General features: G+C 35.2%; 1 protein-coding gene across 1 annotated transcript; it reads right to left on the reverse strand.

The window, feature by feature from the left end:
* Positions 1–16,950: 16,950 nt before the first annotated feature.
* LOC143622052 (protein NUCLEAR FUSION DEFECTIVE 4-like) lies at positions 16,951–19,104 on the reverse strand. Its single transcript, XM_077093302.1, has one exon. The coding sequence runs from the start codon at positions 18,954–18,956 to the stop codon at positions 17,184–17,186; it is 1,773 nt and encodes a 590-aa protein (XP_076949417.1). The 5' UTR covers positions 18,957–19,104; the 3' UTR covers positions 16,951–17,183.
* Positions 19,105–19,609: the final 505 nt, after the last annotated feature.

Genomic DNA, 19,609 nt, shown 5'->3' on the forward strand with positions numbered 1-19,609 from the left:
TTGGAAATTGTTAAAGTTACTAATTAAGGAAACTTTAATTGTTAACTTGCAAAATTATAATGAATGATCCTTTGTGATATGAAACTTGGATTTAAATATTTGAAATGGATGATTGATGGATAGGAGGCATGTTAGAGATTCATGGCTTAATATGTTAGGAGAATAATCAAACTAACTAATCTTATGGATAATTCTAATTATAGAAACTTTAATATTTATTCAATATGAAAATTGGAAATTTGATGATTATTGGTGATAATTGTCTTGAGATGGATGCATAATGTATAGGTGATATGCTAGAAATTCATATAAGCTTGAGTTGTGATTATTTGATCAAGAACTTAAAAGTACATGAATTGCTTGTTAAATAATTACTAGGAATGGAAAATTTGGAAGTATGAATGATAATAAATTATAACTTAATTAGAATAATAAGATGCATGAAATTTAGATCAAACTAGTTGAATGAGATAAACAATATTACTACTTGATAATACTTGTTAAGATTGTGTTGAAAAAGGGTAACAAGAATTGAAAGTTACCATAATAAGAAACGTTGTCAAATAAACTACTTAGGAAATTATGAAATGCATGGGATTGATTATTCGAATGATTTGTTGATATTAGTTGAAATCTGGAAAATTTAGTTATATTTTGATAAGTGGTCACAGAAAAAAAATGATAAACTTGATTGTTCATAAACATAGATTGCAAATTAGGAACTTAAAATCCAACTTAAACGTGCTATTTGAGATTATATGACCAAATCTGGAAACTAAGGAAAAATTATAGGTTATAGTGTGTATATTTAATGCATAGGATGATTGGTTTGAAATTGCTAAGTCTAGTTGCTCGTCGGTAACTTTAACGGTCGAAAAACCGACTTTTAAACGTGAACCGACACAACGGTTAGGGACTGTTTTAGAGCAGCCCCTAAAAGTTGTATAATACTCATATATAATATAGGATTATATATGATAAGAAGACAAAATTACCAGACTTGGTCCTAGACGGTTTGTGTCGGAAACACCGACACGAAAACGTCAAAAGTTGCTATTTTAAGAAAATATTAACGAAAATGAAAAATGACATGTTTTTTATAAAATAAATTCTAAAAATTAACTAATACACATGTAACAAGTTTTTTCCAAGTCATAAAAGCCATATTTTACACGAAATGCCGATCGGTACGTTTCTAAACCCGAAACCGACAAAACCGACAAAACCGGCAAAACAGACGAAACCGACAAGATTTATATAAAATAAATAAATAAATATTTTCTTAAACTTTCCAGCAACTGAAATTCTCATATTTTTATATAATTATATAGTATCCTTATGTATTAATTTACTTAATAAACAATAGTCAACGAAAAACCGACCCATATGTGTGTTAAACTGTTAGGACTCTATTTGCTTGTGTGCTTGCGTGAACATTAGCTTAGGAATAATAAATAAAGGAATTTAATAAACTAAGACTCAAACAAGGTTTTTATTAACAAAACATGTACTAATATAAGACACACGTATTTTGGAGAAAAAGGCTTCGAGCAGTGAGTTTCTCTAAGAACCCCCCTCGTTTTTAACTGGAATTGTTTTTAAATGTATTTATAGTTGTATTGGGGGGAAAGCATATTCTTTATTACATATTGACTTCATCGATATTTTTAAAAGGCATTTTATTTTACAAACTGTGTCAAACGCGGGATGAGTCTAGTTGGCTAAATAACGGTTAACTCTAGAAAGGGGCACATAAATGTGGGTAGATCTATCGGGGTGACACCCCCTACTTCCATCGCGTTGGGTTAGAAGTGGGCGTATTTTGAGTCTAGCGTGTATCAGGTTATCAACTATGATAGTCATACGTAATGTTGTATACTTTGTTCGTCTACAACAAGACGATTTGTTAAAGAAGTAAAATGCCCATTGTTTTTGTGATGTAATGACGGTTGTGACATCCGTGGCAAAACCGAGTACACCTTAGTACTTACAAACTCGAATAAGCGTTTAACCGCTTATTGCGTAACGAACAAACGAATAACCAAACGGGTCTGGTTATGGTCCGGATATCCCAGGGTGCTATCTATAAGCGATATATGTGACATTCGTGACAAAACGAGGTATACTATATTCATTACGTAACAAGTAAACGATAAATTGGTTAATTCGTAGTGCTTAAACGAGTAACCGACCGATACTAATTATGACCCGTATATATACTGAGGGGTCATATACGAGTTATATATATATTATAGAGGCTAACATATTGATATTTAGGCCCCAGTACGTTTAAAACTCTTTAAACGAAAAAGGTTTCGTTTATCGATACGCTATAAGCTTAAACGCAATCGTTAATATCAAAACGAGCATTGTAGCATCCGTTAAGCCGAAAAAAAATTTATAAAACACTTATATGACATGTTCTAAGCAATCCGTGAAAATATTTTGGAATTTTACAACGAGTCAGTATGTTTTTCTTATTTTACAAAAATAAGCTGAAAAACACTCGTTTATGCGTTGGTTTTCGCACTCGAACTAGTTTTCTTGCGAAAAACCAAACCCGAACTAAATTTTGCACCGACTTTTACGCGTGGCACGAAAACCGAGGCACCATTGGGCCAAAAAGAAGCCCAATGGGCCCTTATTAGTTGCGACCGCAAGTTGGGGGGGTGGACCCCTTTGTATAGCTTATTATATAAGTCACACTTCAAATATATTTTACACATTCCAAACCATCCAAGAACAATCTCAACTGACTTCTTCATATTTTTCAGCCCAAACCCTAAAGGTAAACCTCTAAATACATGAGATTACATGCTTGATTAGTAAGGTTTAATCATGGAAAATTAGTTCTTGATTAGTTTTAAACATGTTTAACCATCCAAAAACCATTAAAATCAAGTAAAACCATGTTTTGATGTTAAACATGTTTACAAACCAGGAACATATACTTTTTTGGTCAAAAACGCGGATTAGAACATGAATACAACGTTTTTACGATTTGAAAGTTCGGTTTGAACCCAAAACCGAAACCCTAATTATCAAGGCTGTCAAATGGATGATTTATGCTTGGTTTGATGTTATATGATATGTAGATACACTGAGTTTGCAACCCGAGACCCGGAGAGTCGTTTAAGCTAGCAAAACTCATCGAAAACCGACAAGGTAAACCCGTAACACTCGTTTAAGGGCTGTTTAGTATTAGGTTGTGACGTGCTAGTTGTTAGCTTGTGAAAATTTTCAGGGACATTAGTGATCAATTAAATGAGTCCCTGCTCAAATTTGGTAATTTTTCGATAAACGGAGAATATTTGGTGAATTTATTTCCGTTTATGAGCGTTTATTTGGGAAAAATAGCTAAACATATTGAAATATTATGAAACTTGGCTTTGGAGATTAATATGTGATGGTAAGATCACTGGTAAAGTTTGGGGATCATTGGAAATGCCTAAGTATGGTTTGTGCAATTATGAATTAACCGAATTTTAACAGCCGAAAAACGCACAAAAAGGCATTTTGTCAAAAGAGTTAGGTTCTGGAGATTTTGCAGGGGCTATGTAATAACATTGAGACCATTTTCAAAAATTATCGGATTTTTCTGAGGTCGTTTGATATAAACGGGCATTTATTACACGATTATAACCTATTAAATGAATTTTTATAAATAAATAATTAATCATAAAATTTCTGAAAATATTTTTATAAAATTCTCCATATTTTAATGTATTTTTACAAAAATTTACATAATTTATATATAAGCACATATTTAGTTATGATTAATCGAAGATTTAAATTATAATTGTTTTAACGAAACCGGCAGTTTTGTGTTTAACGGACTGACTGGTATGTCAAAATGTCAAAAGTGGTCAAATATCGTATTTTTTATTGAAATTGATAAAAACGAACTTTTTACGAGAATTCCGGACAATTCGGGTGGATTGTACGATTTTGTATAATCAAACCCGTGTGAAAACGGAAACGACTCCAGATGCCGAAACCTCAAGATGCTTTCATAAATCAAATCATTTTAACAATCAACATGTTTACTTAAGTTTGTGTGATCTTGCCTATTCCCTAAACGCGTAAACGATCAACTTGGCTAGGCTCGGGAAACGGTGAAACTGAGCCAAGTCTGATTTTAATCATTTCACAGTACAAAACGTCACAATCTAAGACTATGGTCATGTTCTGGGCCTAACAGCTATACCCAGATTATCTATACAGCCCGATTAGGTTAAAACACTGTACTAGTATTAACAGTACGATACCGTTTATAGGAATCAGGCTATAAGCGAGGCACCTGACCTATTGATACATAATTTCTGTGCGAACCACGATAAAGTGAGTTTCATGACCCCACTCTTTAAACTATTTTACGAACTTTTGGGGTGGAAAGCATGTTTATACACGTTATTTATCTAAACACGGATCAGGATATAAAATATCTGAACATTTATATATGAAAAGTCCCTACAAAAATAATGATTGACTACTTGCTGATGAAAGATGATTATTATCGTTGATTGATATATTGAGTGGAGATAATACGAATTGCAAAACATAATGAAATTACACGTGACAGCATGTTTATACAAACACGTTATGTAATGTTAAACATAACTAATTTGGGAGACAATGTGGTCTGTAATGGCCATGGGGATAACGTGGTCTGTGATGATTATGGGGCTATTGTGGGCAGAAGTGGGGCCACAATAGTAACAAACTAAAGTTGAGTATGGCCTAAGAGCCAAGTTCTGCTGCAACTTACTAAACTAAAGTTGAGTATGGCCTAAGAGCCAAGTTCTGCTGCAACTTATAAACTAAAGTTGAGTATGGCCTATGAGCCAAGTTCTGCTGCAACTTACTAAACTAAAGTTGAGTATGGCCTATGAGCCAAGTTCTGCTGCAACTTTTAAACTAAAGTTGAGTATGGCCTGTGAGCCAAGTTCTGCTGCAACTTATTAAACGAACTAACTTGATTATGACATGAATGTTAAGAAAATAATGTGATTATCTGTATTGTGGGCGGATGGGGAGCCACGGTATTTGGTGATACGCGAAAAATACTATATGTGTATATGTTTCTATATACAAGCTATGTGATTAGCCGTAGGAAATACTATTTATAGAATATACTAGTTATTTGCGTGTACACTATATAATGTTTGAGTTTACATGGAATCATTGTGGGTGGAAGGGGGACCACAGTGGTTGATGTTAACGCGGAACCGTTGTGGGCGGAAGGGGGGCCACAGTGGTTGAGTTTATGTGGAACCGTTGTGGGAGAAAGGGGGTCCACAGTGGTTGGTTAAACACGGAAATTGGAAACAGGTAGTACGAACAAACAATCACGATTTTACCGAAATTTCGAATTTATATTATAAACCTACATGTGTGCATATGCACACACAAGGATATGGCTGTACATACTTATACAACCGTAAATACATATTTTTACATACGCGCGTACATACAAACTATGACTGTATGGTGCGCAGAACTGATTTCGTTAAAACATATGAAACTCACCAACTATTCGTAGTTGACCTGTTTTAACATGCTTTTCAGGTAATCAGATATGAGAAGTAATTTCCTGTGCGTTACGTGCTTGATTGGTGATTGATGTCGTGGGCATTTGAGTTAGAAGTAAAGTGATTGAAGAACAGGTTTAATTGTATCACCTAGTTTGTAAAAGATGTTAGAACAATGTAATGTATTGTAAATTAGTAAATAATGTTTCTTTATGAACAATGTATTTGATACCAGTTGTATCTGTTGCATTTCCGTTTTACGCTTCCGCAATTCGCTTAACGGGGTGTGACAGAAGTTGGTATCAGAGCCATTGGTTATAAAGAATTAGGTTATCCCATAGGATACCTATAATATAACTGTAGGCTCGATTATCATTGGGAAAGTTAATAATGAGTAACGATAGATACTGATGGATGCCGGGATGAACTCAAATGGCAAGTGAGTTATTATGGTCCGGAACGTAATAACAGACTTGTTTGTACGGGGGAATTCGGGGAGAAGTCGCGGAACATATTGATAGGTAAAAATGGCAACATACGTGCATAAAGGTGATGTGCAGTATATATGACATGTGCATACGTGCTTATCTGAGACGAGGTATAGGGATACGTGTACGTACGGTACTACGTATGACATTGAATCTTATCATAACCAATATTATATTCGGTTATAATCACTATTAATTCCTATTCTAATCAAAATTATATCTTACCAAAATTAATATTATATTTTATTGTAATTAATATTATATCTGTTCATAACAAATAAAATATTTTATTTATGCGCTAATTAATAATATCTTTTGTGCGGATCTAAACTATCGAAAAACATTCTCTTCTGATTAGCGATTGCACCGAAAGATGTGAGTAGTTTTACAATTGATGAAGAACCGGTGTTGCCCGTGAGTGAGAATACAAGAATGCTTCAATAAGTTTAAACTAAATCTGGTGATGTCACGGAACCACAAAAGGGGCTTAATATATAAGTCCCGGGAACGAACCGTTGGAGGTGTGACTTACAGATAATAATTTCAAGAAGACATATATATATATATATATATATAATACTCCACAGTTTGAATCCAATCCTATCTTATAAACTGGTTCCTTTGACATTAATCTAAACTATTTTCCGGTCATCCTTCCAATTCTGTTGTTCAGAAACAAACACCATCCCTTAGGGAAATACCTAGTGATGAGCCCGATTTATCAAATTATAAATATGATAATTACCAAAACTGAGTTTTCAATTATAATATGAGCAATCGTTACTAAAAGTACATATAATGTACTAATAATATTTCAAAAAGAAATATTAATAATAGTAATTTCCTTTACATATCACCAATACAACTAACTCTGATGAACCTCCCTAACTAGCAAACTCTTCGAACCATCTACGAAAGACAACCTCCAACCTCTCCTATATTTTGCTATTCCAATTGGTTATTATAGGAGAGAAATCTCATGCTCACGAAATGATGATGTGCCTCGACTGGAATGGAACCTACTTACCTCCAACTAGTAAACTACTACTTTTATTAAGTCCGACATGTCTACGAAAACTGAATGACCTGGCGAAAGAATATATTTTACGATTATAGTTAACAAACATTCAGAAGTCAGGTGGAATGTACACGTGCATTCCCATTATAACGTACTGATTAAACTCGTAATGAGCAAATATCTACCTACAGGAGAGACCGAACAAAAACAGCTTCCCAATAATGGGATCATATAGGAACAATTTTCGTATAAGTTGTGAACTATTTATGATTGTTATAACGCGTGCTTTGATAGATAAGGATAGTATGGTATTGTCGTGTATAGCTTCTGATACTCCATACAAGCATATGGTGGTGCGCTATGCTAATATGGAGGACGATTTGGGCATTTTTAACACAAACATTGACCCTTATTAGGTTAAAATTTCTTGTCATGAGATGATAACTTTTAATATATAAGCAAACTTTAGCGTTTGCTAGGCTAATTTTACATACTATCCTTAGTATTCAGACTCGAGAACAAAGCAGTGTGATATATACGTGTTAATTGAAATACCTGATTACTTGTTATTGTAATTCCTTTTGTGATCATTAGTGTATGTGAATTTTGTTAATTGTTGGATAACTAGTTATTGTTATAGAATGGCCCCGAAGAAAGTAAACATGTTGTCTGAGGCAGATATAGCCGAGATGATCGCTCGACAACTACAAACAGTACTTCCGACAATAGCAGCACAATTCGCTGCTGGTATCCATACAACTATGAATACAAATCAAGTGCCGAATGCTAACGCGGCCGTAAATACTAATCCCCCAACAAATACTAATACAACCACAAATGCTCCCCCGATAAATACTAATACTATCACAACTAATACTCCCCGTTGAATACCATTATTACTTTCAATAATGATAATCTCCCACCGAAGAACAATAGTTGTAACAATCAAAATCCCCCGCAACACGCATATCAACTTAAGAACTTCATGCTGTGTAAACCTATGGAATTTAGCGGTACTGAAGGACCAAATGGACAGGTAAAGTGGATCGAAAAGACTAAATCCATCATTAATATCACTAACTGTCCACCAGATTGTATTGTCAAATTTGCTACTTCTACATTTGTAGACCACGCGCTAATGTGGTGGAATACTGTTGTGCAAATTCGTGGACAAGAGGCAACCAATCGTATGTCTTGGACAGAACTTAAAAATCTTATGATAAAACACTTTTGTCCGATAAACGAAATTCAGAAATTAGAGCAAGAACTTTGGAATCTAGAAATGAAGGGTGCAGATCACTTGGAGTATACCCATCGCTTTAACGAACTGGCTCGTCTAGTCCCATGGTTAGCTACTCCATAATCTAAACGTACTGAATGCTACATTTGAGGTTTAGCCCCCGAAGTCAGGAGTTTGGTTAATTCAACTGGCCCTGTAACTTTCGAAAATGCCGTGTTACAAGCTGGCATTGTAACTTCTGATTTTATTAGAAGTGGTGCGTTAAGAATGCCCGGGGAATCATCTGGTGCAAAACGAACCAATTATGGAGCGGGAATACAAGAAAGACAACAGAATAAATGTGCGCGCCTTGCAATACAAAATTACACTATGATCAGTTCCGATGTGAAGCAAGATAAGTATAACGGGCCTTCGCCTAAATGTGGAAAATGTGGTTATCATCATGTTGGTGAATGTCAGACCAATGTGTGTCACAAATGTGGGAAAGTGGGACACTATGCCCGAAATTGTAGAACCGTTATGAATACTATAAATCCACCAACCTAACTCCAGGACTCACAACTACCCCAACCGCAACCAACACGACAACAACCAGTCTACCAAAACCAAGCCATAATAAATCGTAATGCCTGTTATGAGTGTGGTAGTGTGAAGCACATCAAGAAAGACTGCCCTAGATTGAACCCAATTGCGACGGGAAGACAAAGGCAAGGACCGATATCGACGTCTAACTCGACTACGGGTCAAGTATTGTGAATAAACCGGATAGAACAAATGTAGTAACAGGTACGTTCCTAGTAATGCCTAATATACTTTAGTTTATTTATTACGGACACTGATAGACGTTTCGTTCCTACAAGTTATTACCTTGGAAAATATACCGTCTAGTAAAATAACAATTCTGTATACTATAGAAACCACCAAAAGTAAGACTATAAATACTAACCATATTACTCGAAAAACTACCCTCTTAACATAAATAACTAGCTATTCCCTATCGATGCACTCCCGGTGGAAGTGAGGAGTCATTGTGTAATAGTCAGTATGGACTAGTTGGTTGAGTTCAAATGAAGGTTATATATAGAAATAGAACGGTTATACTGCCTCTTCTAGATAAAGAAGTGATCCCGTACACGGAACAAAACCTAGTACCTCAATGATGAAACAAGGATGAGGAAAACTATACTATCTGTAACCGAAACTTGAACTTTAAACTTTTATAGCCTTAATAACTGAGTGATGAACAAGGAAAATTCAGGCCAGATGTTTGGATAAACTGAGTACTAGTATAAAGATGCATTCAAAATTTATGAAGGAATCATAGGCTCATGTGTTGTAAAGTGTGCACTATTATAAGTTCTGGGGGAATACTAAAGATCCTCGGAGATGCTACAACATTTCGAGATACCCCATTGGAAGTGGGAAACAAACTAAAATAGAACCTTTAATATGTGTTCCTTAAACATCCCAAGAAAGCAATTCAAACTGAATGATAGTTCCCTGACTAATCCACTCCAAATACCTTCTTCTGATTTGTAACAACTATCCAACTGAAAAACTCGCCTTAACAAAATCTTACTCTTGGTGAATTGTGTATGAAATTTTAGATCCCTAATTGGCCTAAGCACGGTCTATAATCCTCTATAAAACACTCAAATCAAATAAACTATTCAAACAATAGAGGGAAGTGAGACCAGTAATTTCAATCCTCGTACATTAACAGTCATCATAATATTATACAAGTGGTAATATACTATATTATACGAGCAAGAATGTAACTCGCCATCTTATTAAAATTGAAAAAAATTGGTGACATCCAAAATACAAAATCCGATTCGATTTCGAGAATCATAAATAAAGCTCGTAATATTAATAACAAACCGAAAGCCGCCTAAGGCTAACAAGAGGGCTATACTGAGAAATACGAGAATTTATCAAATTTTGAAAGTTGTTAGTTGAGTTGAGGAACGGTGAGTTAATTCTAAAATATATAGCACTGTACAAAATTGCATTGAAAGTTAACCCCATAACGTATTAAAAAAAATTATTTCACTCCCGATATTTCATATATCGAATCAAAACGAGTGCCTTACTGACAGGGCAGAATTAGTATTATTTGAAAACTTTTATACAACTAAACTCTATAAAGAGACTCGTGAAAATTCTGAGCGGGGAAAATCAAACAGTTGCGACACAATAAAATCTCATTAAATAAAATTCAGTGGAATCCACAACGGGGAATCAAACGTGTTCGGAAACAGAAAAACGAATTCCGAAACAAATGATTATAAAAATTTTCCCCAAAAAGAGCATATTTGGCATATTGAATTTCGGGGACGAAATTTCTTAACTGGGGGAGAATGTGACATCCGTGGCAGAACCGAGTACACCTTAGTACTTACAAACTCGAATAAGCGTTTAACCGCTTATTGCGTAACGAACAAACGAATAACCAAACGGGTCTGGTTATGGTCCGGATATCCCAGGGTGCTATCTATAAGCGATATATGTGACATTCGTGACAAAACAAGGTATACTATATTCATTACGTAACAAGTAAAGGATAAATCGGTTAATTCGTAGTGCTTAAACGAGTAACCGACCGATACTAATTATGACATGGATATATACTGAGGGGTCATATACGAGTTTTATATATTATAGAGGCTAACATATTGATATTTAGGCCCCAGTACGTTTAAAACTCTTTAAACGAAAAAGGTTTCGTTTATCGATACGCTATAAGCTTAAACGCAATCGTTAATAACAAAACGAGCATTGTAGCATCCGTTAAGCCGAAAAAGATTTATAAAACACTTATATGACATGTTCTAAGCAATCCGTGAATATATTTTGGAATTTTACAACGAGTCAGTACGTTTTTCTTATTTTACAAAAAGAAGCTGAAAAACACTCATTTTTGCGTTGGTTTTCGCACTCGAACTAATTTTCTGACGAAAAACCGAACCCGAACTAAATTTTGGACCTACTTTTACGCGTGGCACGAAAACCGAGGCACCATTGGGCCAAAATGAGGCCCAATAGGCCCTTATTAGTTGCGACCGCAAGTTTGTGGGGTGGACCCCTTTGTATAGCTTGTTATATAAGTCACACTTCAAAGATATTTTACACATTCCAAACCATCCAAGAACAATCTCAGCTGACTTCTTCATATTTTCAGCCCAAACCCTAAAGGTAAACCTCTAAATACATGAGATTACATGCTTGATTAGTAAGGTTTAATCATGGAAAATTAGTTCTTGATTAGTTTTAAACATGTTTAACCATCCAAAAACCATAAAAATCAAGTAAAACCATGTTTTGATGTTAAACATGTTTACAAACCAGGAACATATACTTTTTTGGTCAAAAACGCGGATTAGAACATGAATACAACGTTTTTACGGTTTGAAAGTTCGGTTTGAACCCAAAACCGAAACCCTAATTATCAAGGCTGTCACATGGATGATTTATGCTTGGTTTGATGTTATATGATATGTAGATACACTGAGTTTGCAACCCGAGACCCGGAGAGTCGTTTAAGCTAGCAAAACTCATCGAAAACCGACAAGGTAAACCCGTAACACTCGTTTAAGGGCTTTTTAGTATTAGGTTGTGACGTGCTTGTTTTTAGCTTGTGAAAATTTGCAAGGACATTAGGGATCATTTAAATGAGTCCCTGTTCAAATTTGGTAATTTTTCGATGAACGGAGAATATTTGGTGAATTTATTTCCGTTTATGAGCGTTTATTTGGGAAAAATAGCTAAACATATTGAAATATTATGAAACTTGGTTTTGGAGATTAATATGTGATGGTAAGATCACTGGTAAAGTTTGGGGATCATTGTAAATGCCTAAGTATGGTTTGTGCAATTATGAATTAACCGAATTTTAACAGCCGAAAAACGCACAAAAAGGCATTTTGTCAAAAGAGTTAGGTTCTGGAGATTTTGCAGGGGCTATGTAATAACATTGAGGCCATTTTCAAAAATTATCGGATTTTTCTGAGGACGTTTGATATAAACGGGCCATTTATTACACGATTATAACCTATTAAATGAATTTTTATAAATAAATAATTAATCATAAAATTTCTGAAAATTTTTTTATAAAATTCTCCATATTTTAATGTATTTTTACAAAAATTTACATAATTTATATATAAGCACATATTTAGTTATGATTAATCGAAGATTTAAATTATAATTGTTTTAACGAAACCGGCAGTTTTGTGTTTAACGGACTGACTGGTATGTCAAAATGTCAAAAGTGGTCAAATATCGTATTTTTTATTGAAATTGATAAAAACGAACTTTTTACGAGAATTCCGGACAATTCGGGTGGATTGTACGGTTCTGTATAATCACACCCGTGTGAAAACGGAAACGAACCCTGCGATCAATCCAGATGCCGAAACCTCAAGATGCTTTCATAAATCAAATCATTTTAACAATCAACATGTTTACTTAAGTTTGTGTGATCTTGCCTATTCCCTAAACGCGTAAACGATCAACTTGGCTAGGCTCGGGAAACGGTGAAACTGAGCCAAGTCTGATTTTAATCATTTCACAGTATAAAACGTCACAATCTAAGACTATGGTCATGTTCTGGGTCTAACAGCTATACCCAGATTATCTATACAGCCCGATTTGGTTTAAATACTGTACTAGTATTAACAGTACGATACCGTTTATAGGAATCAGGCTATAAGCGAGGCACCTGACCTATTGATACATAATTTCTGTGCGAACCACGATAAAGTGAGTTTCATGACCCCACTCTTTAAACTATTTTACGAACTTTTGGGGTGGAAAGCATGTTTATACACGTTATTTATCTAAACACGGATCAGGATATAAAATATCTGAACATTTATATATGAAAAGTCCCTACAAAAATAATGATTGACTACTTGCTGATGAAAGATGATTATTATCGTTGATTGATATATTGAGTGGAGATAATACGAATTTCAAAACATAACGAAATTACACGTGACAGCATGTTTATACAAACACGTTATGTAATGTTAAACATAACTAATTTGGGAGACAATGTGGTCTGTAATGGCCATGGGGATAACGTGGTCTGTGATGATTCTGGGGCTATTGTGGGCAGAAGGGGGGCCACAATAGTAACAAACTAAAGTTGAGTATGGCCTAAGAGCCAAGTTCTGCTGCAACTTACTAAACTAAAGTTGAGTATGGCCTAAGAGCTAAGTTCTGCTGCAACTTATAAACTAAAGTTGAGTATGGCCTATAAGCCAAGTTCTGCTGCAACTTACTAAACTAAAGTTGAGTATGGCCTATGAGCCAAGTTCTGCTGCAACTTATAAACTAAAGTTGAGTATCGCCTGTGAGCCAAGTTCTGCTGCAAGTTATTAAACGAACTAACTTGATTATGACATGAATGTTAAGAAAATAATGTGATTATGCGTATTGTGGGCGGATGGGGAGCCACAGTATTTGGTGATACGTGATAAATACTATATGTGTATATGTGTCTATATACAAGCTATGTGATTAGCCGTAGGAAATACTATGTATAGAATATACTAATTATTTGCGTGTACACTATATAATGTTTGAGTTTACATGGAATCATTGTGGGTGGAAGGGGGACCACAGTGGTTGATGTTAACGCGGAACCGTTGTGGGCGGAAGGGGGGCCACAGTGGTTGAGTTTATGTGGAACCGTTGTGGGAGAAAGGGGGTCCACAGTGAAACAGGTAGTACGAACAAACAATCACGATTTTACCGATATTTCGAATTTATATTATAAACCTACATGTGTGCATATGCACACACAAGGATATGGCTGTACATACTTATACAACTGTAAATACATATTTTTACATACGCGCGTACATACAAAATATGACTGTATGGTGCGCAGAACTGATTTCGTTAAAACTTATGAAACTCACCAACTATTCGTAGTTGACCTGTTTTAACATGCTTTTCAGGTAATTAGATATGAGAAGTAATTTCCTGTGCGTTACGTGTCTGATTGGTGATTGATGTCGTGGGCATTTGAGTTAGAAGTAAAGTGATTGAAGAACAGGTTTAGTTGTATCACCTAGTTTATAAAAGATGTTAGAACAATGTAATGTATTGTAAATTAGTAAATAATGTTTCTTTATGAACAATGTATTTGATACCAGTTATATCTGTTGCATTTCCGTTTTACGCTTACGCAATTCGCTTAACGGGGTGTGACAACGGTAGATCACTTTACACACGGTTTGTGTTATAATGGCGGTAGACCATTATACACGCTATGTTTTTTATATCATTCGGGGTATAGTGACGATTACACACGAATAATTATTGGTATATAATGACGAGAGATCATTATATGGATGTTGTTTTATATATACATATATATATATATATATATATACATATATATATATATTATGGATTTTGAAATACTTGTGTTGCTTATGGTAATTAATTGACGTATAATGGTCGCTAAACCACTATACCGTGAGATTTATGTAAATAAATGTTCGTTTGCTATGTTTTCATGATAAATTGATTCTTTCAGTATAAAGGATATATATATATATATATATATATATATATATATATATATATATATGATTGATTTATTTTGAGAACCGCTTTAAGTTTTAAGAACTCGAAAGAACTCAACGTAACAATTTTTTTTTGAACTTTTTTACACATGTGTAATACGTAAGTGTAAGTAATGTACAAAAAATTACAATATTTATTTACACACCGAATCAAATTATTACACATGTGTAACTAAAATTTAAACTTGTGTAATCATCAAAAATACTTATTCTCTCTCATGATTAATTTTTTAATCTGATTTATTCTCAGCCATATATTTCATACTCATTTAATTAAATGTGTGGTCCATATTGAGTTTTTAAAGTCCTTACAACTCATCAAGGTTCACAAAATATCTCTCCCATATATATACATATGAACTATTTTGATTATAAAGGGAAACTCACTAACACAATGTGTTGACAAACGATTTTTAATATGCTTTTCAGGTAAGTGATGGTTTCGTGACGATCAAGAAAAAGAGGCGGGCGGTGTTTGAATATGGGAAATAATCTGGGACATGTAATAACCGTGTTTTTATACATGTGTAGACTTTTATTTTAATAAATATAAAGTTTCTTTGAAAAGTCAAACTTTGATTATTATTATTATTATACTATATTTATTATGATTGGCTAACGCCAACTGTCACAAGCCGAACGACTTGGTCAAAAGTCTTCCGTTGTTTAAGTTAAGGTTTTCTAAGTGTGACAACTCAAACCAAAACAAAACTTTTACTTGTTCAAATAACAAATAAGGTGATGCAGGACAGGAAGGACTAATCTCTTTATAATAATAATACATAAGTTGCCCTGCTCTTAACATAACGTTCTATAACAACGGGAACCTTCCCCTTTGTGTTGAAATGAAATGATGCTTTCTTCATAATACGAGAAGGAGAATCCGAAGATGGTGACTTGGTCGTCTTTTACATTTGATGCGATAAGGTGCGGCGGCGATGCGGTGGTTAGATGATGATTCCGGTGCTACCAAATTATAAGTTTGGTATTAATTTTGAGCTTCTTATTTTTTTTAATAGTGGCGCCTTGGCGGTGTTTAAGAGCTACTTGAGTTGATTTAGTTCTTCATATTAAATCTTCAGTTCATATTCTAGTTTGAATCTAGTTGATTCAAGCTTCATTCCCCGGTTTCAAAGTTAGCTTAAACTTAAGTGAAATTGGAGAATAACATGTGAAAATTTAGTTGTATAAACATGGAATCTATCCTTTTGATGGAAGAAATAGGGCCAATAGAGAAGGGAATTGCTTTGGTCCTCCATGAGAGCCTAGAAATTTTCAATGGGAAAGTGAAGAAGATAATGAGTGGAGTTCATGTTTAGTGCAGAATGTAATGGTGATGGTGTGGTGACAGGTGGTGATGGCGGGTGGCACCAAAAAAGAAGGAACGAGGAGCGAGTGGTTGTTGCAAGTTGGTGGTGGATGGTCGGGGTTGGGAAAGAAGTGTGGGTTGACCCACTTATATCATTATAATACCATTTGGTCATTTTTGCGGTGTTACGGTTAATGATAACTATAGTTACAAAATTTATACATCTTGACACCTTAATATTAAGTTTACAACTATTTGGATCAAGTTTAAAGTTAGTTAAGTTTAAGAATCAAGCGTGCAATATTTGCAAACCATATAGATTAGGAGTGAGAAAATAGGGTATTGGTACCGTACCTTTACCGAAATCGGTACCGATTTGGTACCGTCGGTACCGAATCCGTAGCAAAGTTATGAGTTTCGGTATCGGTAACTGTACAAGTGTTTCCCGTGTTTTTACCTTCAATACCGGTGTTGTCCCGATACCGATACCGAACCGAAGATTTCAGTACCGGTACCAAAAATTTACGATTTTTAATTGGGACTGGGATTGTCAGGACCGGAACCGGTCTGTATCGATACGGCACCGATCTCTTCCCTAATATAGACCAACCGTATAGATAAGTCAAAAATATATATGTCATCGTTTCCATCCTTAACTGTGGGACGACTTTGCGACTGAAGGTTCCGTCACCGTCACATCAGTGCATCACATCATTAATTAGTGGCACACTATAGGCAATAATTTATTTTTAATTTCATCGCTAATCTTGGAATATAACTTTTGTAACAAATTACTTAATACACCAAGCAAAATATCCAAACATAATTTATATGCATGGCCTTAAATTAGAAAATAAAGGGTGCATGAACTTCCTAGAGTTCGTTTATCAAACACCATAAACTTTTACCATTGTGTTTATGTTTTTTACTTTTCCTAGTATGGTTTATTTTATATTACAAACTGTGAAAACCTATAACAACTCGTCTTTTACAATAATTTATCTTTCCATTGGTATCGTTGATGATGGTTCGCCTGTGGCTATAGGCCGCACCGTCATCTCAGTATGAGCAGCATCCTCCGCGTCCGCCGCATCTCTAAATTTCTTGTAGATATCACCACGATAAAACTTTCTCGTACGAAGCACTAAGATGAATGAGATAGAGCAGGCAAACAATGTTGCAAAGGTTATTATAAGGAAAGACATTTTATAACAATCTACTCCCGTACACGTTAGATCTTCCCCCTTTTCTCGGATCATTCCCTTTGCTTTCAACTGTTTGTGTGCCACATTATCATAAAGTCGACCCGCAACCAACACATTCAGTATGTAAGCCCCGAGGGGGCTTGCCCCACCTCCCAAATTGTACAAAGTCGAGTAGTATTTCAACCCAAATATCTCAGATATTATAGCGAAAATCAGCGGCCACTGAGCTCCAAAACAAAACCCGATTATGACCGACGACACGTAGAGCCCATTGTGGACCCCGAACGCAATTAAAAGATGCCCCGCACAAGAAATACAAAGGACAAATGTGAGCATCAATGGGCGTGGAAACTTATACTTAGCCAATAAGTACTCGGAAACAAAACCCGACGCGACCCGACCCATGTAATTCCAGATACTAACTAGTGACACGAAAGTTGTGATGCTTGTAACCGGGTACCCGAGAGACCGCCCAATCTGACCAAGATTATCGATCGCAGTAAGCGTCCCACCCACACCAAAAGTAGTAGTTGTGAATAATATTAACATGTCAATACTAAAAATAGCTTGTAGTATAGTGAAGTCCTCCCCTCTTTCTGGTGGATCAAAAACAGTTTTCCAACATGAAACTTCCTTCACCGGAGACGCAATCGGCAGTGGAATTGTCACAAAGCCAGTTACCGTACTCGTGGTCGGGTTCTCTGTGGCTATACTAACAGGAAAGTGTTTTCTTTTCCATAACTTAAACTCTTCTCTAAAAACAATGCCTAGAGGAGCAAATAGTAAGCTGATAACAACAGCAGCAGAAATCGCATGCTCGGCCGAAAATTGGAGCTTGTGTTTGGTTATGATAATAACCATAAGAAACCCTGCCAACCCTAATGAAATATACAAAAGGTTATAGAATGTCCGGAGCTCATTCGCTTGTCTAACCACTTTTAAAACCCGAACAACCCGAAGAAACACAATGGATACCGCAGCCGGAAGCCAAGCAATGAACAAAATAAGTGATTTTGAATCATTCCCATAAAACCCATTATTCAACTGAGTAAGAATCGCACCACTTAACCCTACAAAACCCTTCAAGAGCCCCAAAACCACCCCTCGGCTTTCTGGGAAGTTTTTCACACATGTAACCAACGCTCCTGTGTTGGCAAACGTTTGCGAATTCGCACCTATGCAAATGAACAAACACATTTGCCACACGGGTGGTTTCGCGATTCTTTCGGTGACCGCCATCCAAATCATGAAGTACCCAGAGAAGTTCATGAGGGCACCAAGGAGGAGCACCACCCAGGGTGGTGATATTTCGTTTATTAAGCCAGACACGATACCAACATTGCCACCTAAATCTTTAAATGTGCTAAGAAGATTAAGGGTGCTTTGATCATATCCAAGGGAGGATTTTATGTCGCCGGAGTATAATGCGAATATGTAAGTTGCTCCGGCGACTGACATGATGAGTAGTGAGGCAAACACCATGAACCACCTGCCGGTGAAGACGTGCAAGGTCAAGCTACCAATATCTTTTATCCTTACACCGGAACTACTACCGGCGGCAGCCATGGGTTTTTTTTTGTTGATAAGATATATGTGGTTTTGTGTGGAGTTTGCGACTGATAGAGGGTCTTATATCACATGTATATATTGGATTTTTATTCCTTTACTTTAATTAGAGTTGACCGGCATTGGTAGACATTGTTGTATTGTCGTTTTATAGCTGTAATTGTGTCCGGTGGGTTCAAGAAAAACTAAAAGATATTAAAGGTAAAATTTTTGAGCTAGACAACTGAAAGAAAAAAATATATCTATCTATAATATATATAAACGAAATCTTTAAAAGCTCTCTAATTGCTCCTTAGCCATCAGATTACATTATTTTAAATAGAGGTTTCTTATGCATTTGACCCGTATTCACGGATATGAGTTTCACCAAACTCAGATATTACTTAAGCGGGTTATAATTTCTAATTAAATTAAAAATTAATTTCACCAAATATTTGATGTGAAAATCCTATAAAATAGAAATATATACTAAAACTTAATATATGATTTTTTAAAAGATATTCTTTATATTAATAAAGAATTTTATAGAAAAAAAAATAAGCGGGTCTTGCGTCTCTCCAAACCCATATAGTTTTTAAAACGGGTTATAACATCTCATAAACCCTTTTAATCTTAAATAAATATAAACGAAATATTTAAAAGCTCTCTGATTG

This window comes from Bidens hawaiensis, unplaced genomic scaffold, assembly GCF_021521415.1.
Source record: "Bidens hawaiensis isolate Kalapana, Puna unplaced genomic scaffold, B.hawaiensis_p1.1 tig00003015_1, whole genome shotgun sequence".
NCBI classification, from domain to species: domain Eukaryota; kingdom Viridiplantae; phylum Streptophyta; class Magnoliopsida; order Asterales; family Asteraceae; genus Bidens; species Bidens hawaiensis.

Coding starts and splice junctions, on each gene's coding strand:
- LOC143622052 (XM_077093302.1), bottom strand. CDS start 18,956: ATGGCTGCCGCCGGTAGTAGTTCCGGTGTAAGGATAAAAGATATTGGT.